A 14,199-nucleotide genomic window follows, 5' to 3' on the forward strand; every position below is an offset into this window, starting at 1 on the left:
GAAGGGACCTCGAGAGGTCATCGAGTCCAGTCCCCTGCCCTCATGGCAGGACCAAATACTGTCTAGACCATCCCTGATAGACATTTATCTAACCTACTCTTAAATATCTCCAGAGATGGAGATTCCACAACTTCCCTAGGCAATCTATTCCAGTGTTTAACTACCCTGACAGTCAGGAACTTTTTCCTAATGTCCAGCCTAAATCTCATCCTAGCCTGGCCATTTGCCCTGCATGTATGTACACCCGGATGTAGCAATACAAGCCCAGGTCACGGGCTATTTATGCCAATGCAAATCCAGCTTTCTCACCCGCCATGAAGAAGCCAAGCCTGGGCTCTGGGAAGGCAACCCCCCCCCCCCCCCGGCTGACTCAGCTCCCGCGGGCTCTTTCTTCTGTTAGTCTCCACAGACACAATGGCCCCGGCGCTCAGCTTGAGGTACCGAGCAGCGCAGCCAGGCAGCGCAGGGCGGGGATGGGGGGGAGGGACGGGGGCCATGGGGCTCGGCGGGGGGCGGAGAAGCCGCTCGGGGGAAGTGATGGAAGCTGAGGAAACAGGAAGAGCCGCGGCCGGTAAGAGGGAGGGGGAGAGTCGGCGCCGCCCGGCGTCCCCCGCCCTCGCAGCTTCCCTCCCCCCCGCACGGCACTGCCCCTTCCCCCACGGCCTCCTGCCCCCCCGCACGGCACTGCCCCTTCCCGCACGGCCTGCTACCCCGATAGTGCCCCCCCGCACGGCACTGCCCCCCATCCTCCTGCCCTGGCACTGCTCCCCCGCGCACGGCACTGCCCCCGATACGGCCCCCCCCGCACGGCACTGCCCCTTCCCGCACGGCCTGCTACCCCGATAGTGCCCCCCCGCATGGCACTGCCCCTTCCCGCACGGCCTGTTACCCCCGATAGTGCCCCCCCGCACGGCACTGCCCCCCTTCCTCCTGCCCTGGCACTGCTCCCCCCCCGCACAGCACTGCCCCTTCCCGCACGGCCTGCTACCCCTGATAGTGCCCCCCCCGCATGGCACTGCCCCTTCCCCCATGGCCTGCTACCCCCGATAGTGCCCCCCCACACGGCACTGCCCCCCTTCCTCCTGCCCTGGCTCTGCTCCCCCCCGCACGGCACTGCCCCTTCCCGCACGGCCTGTTACCCCTGATAGTGCCCCCCCCCGCACAGCACTGCCCCTTCCCCCACGGCCTGTTATCCCCGATAGTGCCCCCCCGCACGGCACTGCCCCCCTTCCTCCTGCCCTGGCACTGCTCCCCCCCGCACAGCACTGCCCCTTCCCCCACAGCCTGCTACCCCCGATAGTGCCCCCCCGCACAGCACTGCCCCCCTTCCTCCTGCCCTGGCACTGCTCCCCCCCCGCACAGCACTGCCCCTTCCCCCACAGCCTGCTACCCCTGATAGTGCCCCCCCTGCATGGCACTGCCCCTTCCCCCATGGCCTGCTACCCCCGATAGTGCCCCCCCCCACGGCACTGCCCCCCTTCCTCCTGCCCTGGCTCTGCTCCCCCCCCGCACGGCACTGCCCCTTCCCGCACGGCCTGCTACCCCTGATAGTGCCCCCCCCGCACGGCACTGCCCCTTCCCGCACGGCCTGCTACCCCTGATAGTGCCCCCCCCGCACGGCACTGCCCCCCTTCCTCCTGCCCTGGCACTGCTCCCCCCCGCACGGCACTGCCCCTTCCCGCACGGCCTGCTACCCCCGATAGTGCCCCCCCGCACGGCACTGCCCCCCTTCTTCCTGCTTTGGTGCTTCCCCCCCCGCACGGACCTGTCACCGATACGGCCCCCCCGCACGGCACTGCCTCTTCCCCCACGGCCTCCTGCCCCCCCGTACGGCCCTGTCCCCCTTCCTCCTGCTTGATGCTGCCCCCCCGCACGGCACTGCCTCTTCCCCCACGGCCTGCTACCCCTGATAGTGCCCCCCCCGCACGGCACTGCCCCTCTTCCTCCTGCCCTGGCACTGCTCCCCCCCGCACAGCACTGCCCCTTCCCCCACAGCCTGCTACCCCTGATAGTGCCCCCCCGCACGGCACTGCCCCCCTTCCTCCTGCCCTGGCACTGCTCCCCCCCCCGCACAGCACTGCCCCTTCCCCCACGGCCTGCTACCCCTGATAGTGCCCCCCCGCACAGCACTGCCCCTTCCCGCACGGCCTGCTACCCCTGATAGTGCCCCCCCGCACGGCACTGCCCCCCTTCCTCCTGCCCTGGCACTGCTCCCCCCCGCACAGCACTGCCCCTTTCCACACGGCCTGCTACCCCTGATAGTGCCCCCCTGCACGGCACTGCCCCTTCCCACATGGCCTGCTACTGCTGATAGTGCCCCCCCACACGGCACTGCCCCTTCCCGCACGGCCTGCTACCCCGATAGTGCCCCCCCACGGCACTGCCCCCCTTCTTCCTGCTTTGGTGCTGCCCCCCCCCACATGGCCTCCTACTCCCGATAGTGCCCCCCCTCGCACTGCACTGCCTCCCTTCCTCTTTCCCTGGTACTGCCCCCCCGCACGGCACTGCCCCCCTTCCTTCTGCCCTGGTACTGTCCCCCCCCGCATGGCACTGCCCCCCTTCCTCCAGCCCTGGCACCGCCCCCCCCGCACAGCACTTCCCCCCTTTCTCCAGCCCTGGCACTACCTCTCCTGTGGGCCCAAAGGCCCTTTGCTATCCTTGTGTCCTTCACTGCCCTATACCCCCTTCTTTCCTACTCCTTTTTCCAATGCCTGCTTATATTCTCCCAGTCTTATCCCTGCTTCCTTTGGTGCCCTGCCTCCCGCATCACCTTGCCCCCTGGCATTGCTGTCCCTTCCCCCCGGTTCCCAGGCAGGCTCCTAGACTGAGCTTTAATGATGCTACCAGGCTGGACCTGAAACAATATTAAACTTCTGGGCACCACCCAGCCACAACAGACCTGTCTGGTGGGGCTTCGTGAGTGACTGCCTCTCACAATCTGCTCTGGGCTAAGCTGGCTGGAAAAGGACCAAGATTAGTTTCCAGCAGCATGTTAACCAGCCACTTCCGCAGAAGTCTGCTGGTCCCTACATAAGTTATCACACCAGACATGCTGTTTATTAAGGATGCTGTCTTTCAGTAGTGTGTGTATTGTAGACCACTTGAATGGCAACATCTAGCTAGATTTAAAGACCTGACTTCAGGTTTTCTATAAATTACCAAAACACATAGCAACAAGTTTGTGCGTGCCTGGGAAATTTCACTCAGTTCCTGTGCAGTCACAGTCTGACTCTAGCTGTCCTTAGAGTTTTTATTGCAAGGTATCCATCAGACTTTTTCCGGTCCACAGGGGATAATTCTTTCTGGTCTCATAGCCTGATTCAGAACCCATGGAAGTAAATGGGAAGACTCTTTACTGCGATGGGATTTGGATTAGAAAGCAGTTACAGTCAGAAAAATAGCACTGTCAAAATGGCACTACTTCCTTCACACACCTGTTCCTTTAGTGTGTTTAGAGCCCGATCAATGAATATAGTGGTACTGTGGTTTAGTAGATGAACACAGGAGAGACAGAAAAGGAACAGAGGGAACACAGTATATAAAACAAACATCTTCAAGTCATAAATCCAAGGCTAGAGTCTCATGCTAAAGACAGTGCTGTAATCCTCCCATCCAAACTTCACTTTTGGTTTAAGAAGAAGTAAAGGAAACAAGAATAATGGAGAACAGAGTAGTAACTATGTTGTCTTTTGGCCACAGACAGTAGCTAATTTGATTAGTATGATATGGAATGGAGCTATATGGAGCCTTTCCTGCATATTGTTGCAGAGTTTATCCTTTGTTAATCCCCGGTGAATGGAATTACAAATAACTGTAGAAATAGAAATATTTGTTGTAAAGTAATGTTTGGAAATTTGGGGGAAAAAAGCAAAAATTAATTACAAATATTTCTAGTAGCAGGCAAAAGAGTATCTCTCCCTAGCAGAGGCTGATAGAAAGAATGAAAAAAAATAACACCAGTATATGTGGTAAGTTTCTTTTTGCCCTAAAATAGATACTAATTTAGATCTATAGCATAAAGCAAAACAATAATCAATCTAGCATTTGATACTTGGCAATGGATCTGATTTTGAGACAGGTTGGCCTTTGTGCATGCTCAGCAGTGGATCTCCAAGAGAGTCTTGAGTGAATAGTGTTCGTGGTTTATATTTGACTAGGAGCATTTCCAAGAATTTCTGTTCATGCACTCTCTTGGATAAGGGCCGATTGCATCACCTCAGTTAACTTTTGCCTTGCTTTCTCTCATGCTCTGTCTTTGCACTGTGCTTTCTTAATCTGTCAAGCTAACAGGTAAATGGCGAGAAAGGGAATTTATCTTCCGAAACACATTTTAAGTTGCTGCCATTTATCTAAAGCACCTACTTCATCCCCTTCAGTAAAATGATGATGATGATGTTCATTAGTTCTTCTAGCTGCTCGTGGCTAAATGTGCTGAAATCAGATAGGAGAAAAAAAATAGTGCAGTAGAGCAATCAGCCACTTATGAAAGTCAAACATTTGTAATAATGATATTGGCTTTTTTGGAAGACTCGCTTTTCTGCTGATGCTTTTAAATGAAATATCTCCAGATTAATGCAACTTCGTGTTCCTTGTCCACACAAATCTTGTGCTGCCAAGCACTTTAGGTTTTGTAAACATTTCTCCCCCCCTGTCATTTTTTATTGCTCCAACTCATGTTTTGAATGGTTCTTCCCACGTCCCCACCCCACCCCACCTGGCCCCAATCCCCTCTCTTCTGGAAAACATATTAGCATTTCTAGCTATTGTCACTGTTCTGCCTTACTTCTTTGATTGCACATACTTAAGTTTAAAAAAAAAATCAGCAGCAATTGGCAAGTGGTCAAATAAAAAATGAAGTCTCTGAATGTCTTCGAGCCAGCCTTTAGCTTTGCTTGCTCAGGCTGTGTTTTTGGATCTTACATTGCTCTATGACTGAGATGCTACAACTTTAAGCGTTCTTGCAGTCTGATCTTTCAACTCTTACTCCCAAAATAATCCCACTGCCTTCAAGTGACAGTAAAGGTTGTTCATATGCTATAAGGCTTGCAGGCCTGTCCATCTAAAATTAAACCTATTTGCCCTTTGTGTAGATCCTGTGCCAACCCTAACATTGAGAAATGAGCCAGCTGCTCACCTGGAACTTCAGCTGTTTCTTTTAAATACAGTCTGCTCTCATGTAGGTTCCCCCCCACCTTTCTTCTGCAAGGAGCCCTGAGGTTTGCATGTAGCCACAGGCTCTGGGAAGGGCATTTTTGTGGGTAATACAACATATGATCCTGGGGGCTTAGTGATAGTTACTAAATGACTAATCTGTGTATCTAGCTCAAGGGTCGGCAACCTTTGGCACGCAGCTTGCCAAGGTAAGCAGCCTGGCAGACCGGGCCAGTTTGTTTACCTGCCGCGTCCGCAATTTCAGCCGATTGCGGCTCCCACTGGCTGCGGTTCGCCACCCCAGGCCAATGGGGGCGGCGGGATGCGGTGGCCAGCACATCCCTTGGCCCGTGCCACTTTCCGCCGCACTTACCAATTGCAGTAAAGGAGCCTTAAAATTACATCTGTCCTGCAGAAAGATTTTTGTTATTTTTGTTCATGAAATCAGTGTTAATCAATAGAGCATACATTCCTGTGCGGGAGATCTGCTACACGACAGGTGGAATTTTAAAACTCCAGATCTGAATTTGCAACATCATATGTGTTAGAAACCAGGTCAGTATGAATTTTCCACATCCGGTAACAGTGGCTAAACTAAGAGGTTCCTGAGCTTTTTCTGTAGCAACACACAGTGCTTTGTGTTGCCCTTGCAAAGTGACTGGCATTCCCTTGGGTCACACATATCCAAAGTATACAGTCTCCCGCTCGGTTACCAAGAGGTCAACGGATGCTTAAAAATGTTGCATTTTTAACCTTTGAAACTAAAGTCTGGTGACTGGTCTTTGCAGTATTACTGACAACAGATCGCAAAGAGCTCCACTGATGTAATTCTTATTTGTAATTCATTCCTGTGAAGTTCCACAAACAGCTTCACAAATCTCAGAGAATGCCTCCATGGTTTTTTTTGCTGTGTTAGAACATCAAGCCAAATAAAATAAAAATTCCATTTTGTATCATTCAGATTCCCTTGGTATCATGTGATGTTTTTGTCAAGGTTGTCTTGCAGCAGTTTCAGAGAAGTGCATGTTTGGTAGCAATTTAAGGCCTGTGTCCTTTAAGTAATGCTTATTAGTACGTAACAGATGCTGTTTAGAAACATTATGCCTTTTAATAGGCTCTTCTTTTAGGCTGTATGTTCTCTTTTTCAAGGCAGATCAGCAAGCTTGGAGGTATGCTGTCGTTTATGCAAAGCCTAAGTCAATTTTCTGCTCTGAAATCAAGCCATGTGTTTTTCCTTGTTTTTTCCATTCTGGTCATAGCTATCTTGCTGTGTTTTTTTTCCCCCACATCAGAGCTTTGGCTGTTTGTCAAGGTACTACAGTCAAAATCTTTTGCATTTTTAGCCACCAGAAGTGGTCTTTTCAGATGAGACCATGGAAACCAAATTTAAAGAACCTCATATTTGATGTCAAGTGCACAGACAATACAGAGCTATACCATTCCCACCAGCCCCTTAAAAAAATAGCTGTGGTGGTTTTGGTGCAGTTTCAAAGACATAGACTAGCTGACACAAAAGCACAGAAAAACAATAGCTATATTTACACATTTCCTTCCACTACATGCAGCTGTTTATTGAAGCAAGAAATTCAGGACAGGCTCAGAGAGCTATGATAGGTAGCAGAGGTATTCACTTTCATATAATAAAATTGGCAGTATCAGAATGTCTGGATGACTGTAAGGCATGGAAGAACATTGGGGAAGAATGTTTCTGTTTCTTCCCTCTCTTGCTCAAATTAAATGCATTTTAATTTTGAAAGGAATCTCGTTTAAAGATTGATTCTTGCAAGTAATTTGGAGTGGAGGGTGTTCAACACCACCTACGAGGTATTTGGTACCTTACAGGATTGAGGCATTAGACTGTACATTCTTTGAACCAGGGATGTGTTAAGCCTGATTTTTCAGAGGGGCTTAGAATCCACTGTTCAGCTGAAATTATTGGGGAGCTGAGATTGCTTGGTGCCACTGAATATCAGGCTCATTGCCTCTTTCGTATCTGTATTGCTCCATGGCACTGTGTAAATACTGACAGTAATGAGGAACTGCATTGAATGTAATGCTAACTCTTAGCCCCAATCTCAGCTAGCAAGATGGGAAGGGTAGCTCTGCAATAATTTTAAATGCTAAGTGGCTTTAAAATATGGACTTTTTAAAAAAATATTTCTGGCTGGTGGTCTTTCTAGCATCTCCCCTATGGACAAAAGCATCTCCAAACTGGACTGCTTTCCAAACTCAGATGTCAACTCCTGTCTCCCTGGTTTTTCCTCCTTTATCATTATGGGAGGATTTGTCTTCCCCTTGTAGGGGAACTTGTGGTTTTGTCCTTCAACCTCCTCTCTTTCTTCCATCTATCTTTTCTGTTTGTGATGGTAACCACAATCTAGCCAACCCTGCCTAGATTTGGACCTGTGGTTCCTAAAGGTTCCACTGTTATACAGTGTATCTTTTTATTTCTTTTTCTTTCAAATCATCCTCTCTCTCTATACAGAAAATCCTTCACTATACATTCCATTATTTCCCAGCTCCCCCTCTGCATCCCTTTTTTAGTTTATACTCTGTGGGCCAGATACCAGTAACACCATTGTACATTTGTAGTACCACACTTTACTTCTGTGGTGTAACTGAAATAAGAATAGGGCCCTGAGAATTTTCCACACATTCCTGGGCTCTGTGGGAGGCAGTAGATATTAAGGACCCAATTCTCACTGGACTTTTATACCGGTATATTCACGAATGTGAATGCCAACCTCAGGGCAGAGTGTCAAAAAGCAGGGCAGACACCCCTAATTGGTTGTATGTTCTACAATGAGATTTCACCAGCTCAGTAACAAATTTGAACTCCTGAAGAGCTATAACAGTCTTATGATGGAGTCACAGACAATCACCTTGGACATTCTAGTCTGTTGCCACCCAGGCAAGTGGGACTTAGTGATAGTTGGCCGTTATCCACCAAAGATTACAAAAGATTCAGGTTGTTTTCAGTCACTTACCCCAGGCCAATTTGTGTCTCATATCTCATACCAAAGACAATGCATGTAGCCAATCCTACAGTAAAATAACTAAATATTTATTAACGAGGAAAAAGAAATGAGAGCGTTATTTACAGGTTAAAGCCAGCAAACATATATACACAAATGAGTTACAGCTGATGGTTGCAAAAGGTGACAGAGCTGTAGCAATCTGTCAGCACTGAATGTGTTTTAGGGCCGGAGGTGATGCTAGCCCATTGGGGGCCCTAAACAGGAACATATTTGACCCTCTCCCCCAACATAGCATCTTCATGGGTGTGAAGGGGCAATTAATGAAGACTTTATGTTGTGATGGCCCATTTAGTTTTGATAGCCTTCTTAATGAGCAGGAGATGATCCTTTCTGACAGGTTGACAGTTTCAGAGCAAACATTTTTTTACAGTTATAAAGCAAAAACTTAAATATTACCCTATAGCGTGTGATATAGATATTGTAAGTGAGATTAATGCATGTAGCAATTTACAGGCATTTCATAAAGTCTAAACACATTGTTATAAGTCCAATACCCGTTTTAACCGTATTAACACACAGGTGAAACACACTGGTTTCCAGAAATGAATTTGTTAGTGCTCATCTGAGGCCTGAAGTGTTGGCAAGAGCTGGCACCTGGTTTGCCAGCATCACAGGGAGTAGTCCCACAGAAGTCAATGGAATTTCACTGCAGTAAGTCTGGTGTGAGGGAAGAAAAAATTCTTGTTAGTTATAACCCTGGATGCTACTTCTATTCAGACCTACATCTCCTTTGACCTACTCTGAGATCTCTCTCTCCATCTTACATCTCTAATCTCTTTGAAAAGAGAGTAAAATGTTCTGTCACTCTTTGCTGCTACACTATAGCTGTACCTGGTAGCACTTCCATAGTTTAAGGGTGTGTCAACATTTTGATTTATAAATTTTGCTTTCCGAGTCATCATACCTCAGCCTTTTTCAATTACTTTAGATTGGAACTTTGTCCAAAGCTTGTCAGTCCAGATGTTGTGTTTTATGTGATATGACAGGAGGTAGCATGCTTACGCAGATGGATTTCTGTTTGTATGTGCTGTGAGTTGGGTGTGGTTTTCGTGTTTTTCTTTTTTAAATGTAGCACTGCTGCAAAGAACAGTTTGACGAAAAATAGATGCAGCTGGAATCTTTATGGTAAAACCTACAGGGGGTTGGGACAGCGCAAGTTAACTTTAAGATCGAATAAGCTCCTGTCTTAGTTCTGTCATCTTATACCCAGATTCCGAGAGTTTAATATTTAAATTTAAAATACTATGAAACTCAGTAGTAAATATGTTGTTGTAGATGTAGTTTTTCGTACAAAGGAGAAAAAAATAGTTTGAATTAAAATTGATTAAATATTCATTCTATTTCACAAGCTTCTGATCACTTTTCTAAACTCTAGGAAATAAATACAATGCTTGACATGTAGGGCCCAATTCTCTGAGTTGCTGAGTGCATTTAGATTCCACTGAAATCAATAACAATTGAAGGTGCTTAGCACCTCATAAGAACATAAGAACGGCCGTATGGGATCAGACCAAAGGTCCATCTAGCCCAGTATCTGTCTACTGACAGTGGCCAATGCCAGGTGCCTCAGAGGGAGTGAACCTAACAGGCAATGATCAAGGGATCTCTCTCCTGCCATCTATCTCCATCCTCTGACGAACCGAGGCTAGGGACACCATTCTTTACCCATCCTGGCTATAGCCATTTATGGACTTAGCCACCATGAATTTATCCAGTTCCCTTTTAAACATTGTTATAGTCCCAGCCTTCACAACCTCCTCAGGTAAAGAGTTCCACAAGTTGACTGTGCGCTGTGTGAAGAAGAACTTCCTTTTATTTGTTTTAAACCTGCTGCCTATTAATTTCATTTGGTGAGCCCTAGTTCTTGGATTATGGGAATAAGTAAATAACTTTTCCTTATCCACTTTCTTCACATCACGCATGATTTTATATACCTCTATCATATCCCCCCTTAGTCTCCTCTTTTCCAAGCTGAAGAGTCCTGCCTCTTTAATCTTTCCTCATATGGGACCCTCTCCAAACCCCTATTCATTTTAGTTGCCCTTTTCTGAAACTTTTCTAGTGCTAGAATATCTTTTTTGAGGTGAGGAGACCACATCTGTACATAGTATTCGAGATGTGGGTGTACCATGGATTTATATAAGGGCAATAATATATTCTCAGTCCTCGCGGGATCAGATCCATATATCCTTTGCCTATGTCCAGTCGCACATCTGCTAGGCATAACCTGTTTAGGCTGTAACAAAATCCTATGAACATGAATGGGCTCCCTAATGCCATAGTCTCTTGTGTTGGAGATGCATAACCCTTATCTGTAATCCATTTGTTGAAGTGATAGAATGGTGGCAGTTGCTTAAATAGAACTCATCTATTTAAACTGCCCAACCACTTAATCAGAAATTGGATTATAATTATTTACTGCCGGAGCACTTTCACTTTCTCTTACTGATTTTCACAGAGCAATGCCTTTTAGACAGACACTCATATTTTGTTTGCCCTCCTGGAGAACTCTTCATTGTCAAAATGCTAATGGAAAATAGTACAGGGATGGTATTACATAAAAACCCATTTAAACCAATAAACATTTTTTCTGTAAGTTCCCAGGTTATCCTGTGACAAGTGGGTGAAAAGTAATGCAGTGTGAAAGAACACTGTTCCTGTTAATGATGTACAGCATGTGGTTAAGGGCTGCCATGCCATGTTGGACAGATATCACACCACAGTATTTATCCATCAGTTCTATTGCCACCACACATTGTTACCGTGTTACTGGAGGTTTCATTTACACTAGAACTTGGTTTTTTGACATGTACTTGCTCAATTAAATTCAGGATATGAGAGTCAGGTTCTGCATGTACTCCCGGTAACATGCCAAAGACCTCTTCCTTCCTTTGAAAGGTTAAACAAATATGGTAGTCTAATGATAACCACATGCTTAGAACTGTACAAGCTCAATTAAAGCAATGAATAAGACTTGGTACTTGGTTCTGAGTGCTGCTGTTTAAACACAGTGCTTCTGCTCCTGTGAGAGGTTAATGGCAAGGCACAGTATTCATATGTGCGTCATTTAGAGGAGCAAAAAAGTCACTCTCTCTAGAACCTAGAAACAGTCACATTATTTCAGCCATAGTATGGATATTAGAGAGAGAGAGAGAAGTGGGTGGCTACAGTAACACTGCATATAGTGGAAAGATCAAGCATAGATATGACAGTCTATAGAGGGAGAGGGAAGGGGGCTCTTTGTAGTATATATTATATTACTCCTATGCCTTCGTATGTAGCACTTTTCATCCAAAGATCTGCAAGTGTTCTACAGACATTAATAGATTAAGCTTGTAATGAGGTAGGTATTGTATGCATTTAAATTATTGGCTGAGGTCATACATCCAGCCAGTGTCAGGAATAGAACCCTGATGTTCTGATTCAGAGTTCCCTGTTCTAATCACAGGACCATTCCCTTCTAAATAGTAATGTGATGTACATAGTCTTTTCTGTGTCAGTTCACCTAAATTTATGTGCATACACCATCATAGATATCTGGACAAATGATTCGTTCACAAGAAAAGAGAATGAAGCTGCAAAGTGGTTTGTGTTTAGAACGATATTTTAAAATATAAAATACTATTATGCCCAAGACTTGGATATAAGGACTCCTGATACCGACATGAAAACTTGAAATAAATCTCCTGTATACTGTGGATTTCTGCATATATATCACCCTGTTTATTGCTGATCATATTAGCATAAAAATAAGACTTTTCCTCCCTTTTTTGAAAGCAACACAGTAGAACCTCAGAGTTACAAACACCTCGGGAATAAAGATTGTAACTGAACAAAACATTATGGTTCTTCTTTCTAAAGTTTACACTGAACATTGACTTCATACAGCTTTGAAACTTTACTATTCAGAAGAAAAATGCTTTTAACCATCTTAATTTAAATGAAACAAGCACAGAAACAGTTTCCTTATCTTCTCAAATCTTTTTTTTTAACTTTCCCTTTTTTTAGTGGTTTACATTTAACACAGTACTGTACAGTATTTGCTTTTTTTATTTGTCTCTGCTGCTGATTGTGTACTTCCAGTTCCAAATGAGGTGTGTGATTGACTGGTCAGTTCGCAACTTCTGGTGTTTGTAACTCTGAGGTTCTACTGTAATGCCATCTCCAAGTGTTCAAAAATGAGTTATGTCCCCCACAAAATTATATTGGCTTAAAAATCCTAAGTTTTAAAAAATAATAAATGTTGGGTTCTTTTTATTTGCTTTTTGTTTCTGAGCCGGTAGGACTCACATGTTCAAGCTTTTTTCTTTCATGTGTATGTGTGAATGAAAATGAATGATATTGGTGGGGGGGTGTTTGTAACTATGTTAACACATAGATGGTTCTTATTCTCAGTAATGTAAACATGTTCCTTGATGAATAAGGGCACTTTTTAATTGTGCAGTTCTTAATAAATGCATGTAGTTTAGTTCTCTACAACCTGTTTGCAGAACGAGTAACAGCAATCACAGGGGACATGATTAATTACTTAGTACAGTACACTATGATTTTTCATTCTTTATCTACACTAAGGCTAGTATGTTTTTTGCTTTTCAATCGTACTGCAACAAATAGTCGCCTGCAATACTACTGCATAAAACAGCTATAATGCTTGAAATGCTCCATTCAACAAATAAAGCTTTCTTAGGAGTATGATCAGTATTTAAGGTGTCTTAATTACCTATTTGATATGCTGGAAGCTGAAACAATTCTATTACCAACTTGTTAAGGAAACTACATTGATGTAGTTATATATGGATACAGTAATAGATTGCTCTAACTGAAGATAAGGCAAGTGTATTTTGTGTGATAATTAAAAGATATACATCTCTACCCCGATATAACGCTGTCCTCGGGAGCCAAAAAATCTTACCATGTTATAGGTGAAACTGCGTTATATCGGGTTGTGTTATATCAGGGTAGAGGTGTATTGGATTAATGCTCAAGCAGAAAATGTAGTTTCGACAATATGTACTAACTTTTAAGTTAAACTTTTAAGATTCAAAATATTTTGAGTTTTTGTAATAAAAAGATCCAGCTAATTGGCAGAGTTAATTAGTAACTGTCTCACTATGTAGTGACAAATTAACACAATTAGTGTATAAAAACATGAGATCCAGTAAACTAAATAAACTGGAGTAATTAAAAAGCTCTTGAAAAGGCTGGTGGCAGTTTAATACTGCTGCAACGCTATTGTCATATAATGGGGTTATAAATAATATAAAATTACTATTTAAATTATTTGTGGTAGGAACCAGGATTAAGCTGCATCACTTTTCTCTGATTGTGCAAGTTGGACTGAATCCTTATTATAGTTGTCTTGATTGGGGGGATTTGGTTTACCTTCGGTATTATAACAACTTATAGTTTCATTTGTAGAATTTCACACACAAGAGGGTCCACCATGTGTTTTCTGTTGTGCTGAGAAGAATAAATTATTTTGGCTATGGAAATCTATTTCCTGCTTACTTCAACCCATGCAGTGAAATTCTTGCTGGTTCAGTAGTGACAAGGCCTGTGTCTAATGTATAAAACATCACAATTTTAGTTCAAGATGGAAAATGATCTCTCATCCTATAAGTGACTAGAGCTATGGCTTTAAAAATCGACCTTATGCATGTTGTTATTTCCCATCAAGAAACCTACGTTATGATCTTCCTTAGATCCCAGGTGAAGTGAGTTTGGCTGCAGTTTTTCCTCCAAGAGAGAGAGGTATTTGTTCACTTCACAAAACCACCACATAATTCAGCACAGTTAACTATTTCTGTTCTGGAAAAAGCTAGGTCTGGAATAGCAGGGGTGTGTATTGGGAAGAGGGGTGCTACAGGAAAGAACTGAGGTGCATTTGGGGTTCAAGACTGAAACAGAATAGTTTAGGTTATTTGACACAGCTATATGGGATTCCAGGCAGGAGAACCAAGGAGTGCAGCATGTCAGGTTTTAGTGCCTGCTTGCTTTATATTCATCTCTA

At 44.9% G+C, this 14,199-nt stretch overlaps 1 protein-coding gene across 2 annotated transcripts in view; it reads left to right on the forward strand.

Moving 5' to 3' along the window:
* The first annotated feature begins 322 nt into the window (after positions 1–322).
* The window catches only part of FAM169B (family with sequence similarity 169 member B), a 48,541-nt gene continuing 34,664 nt past the window's right edge, over positions 323–14,199 (forward strand). The window contains exons 1-2 of one of the 2 annotated variants that reach the window (XM_030578964.1): positions 323–437; positions 3,898–3,968. In XM_030578964.1, the coding sequence (XP_030434824.1) occupies positions 3,941–3,968 (28 nt within the window). In that variant the 5' untranslated portion in view covers positions 323–437; positions 3,898–3,940. Of the gene's footprint in view, positions 438–520; positions 572–3,897; positions 3,969–14,199 lie in introns of those variants that run through there. The other variant, XM_030578963.1, reaches the window with a different exon arrangement.

This window comes from Gopherus evgoodei, chromosome 10, assembly GCF_007399415.2.
Source record: "Gopherus evgoodei ecotype Sinaloan lineage chromosome 10, rGopEvg1_v1.p, whole genome shotgun sequence".
Lineage (NCBI taxonomy): Eukaryota > Metazoa > Chordata > Testudines > Testudinidae > Gopherus > Gopherus evgoodei.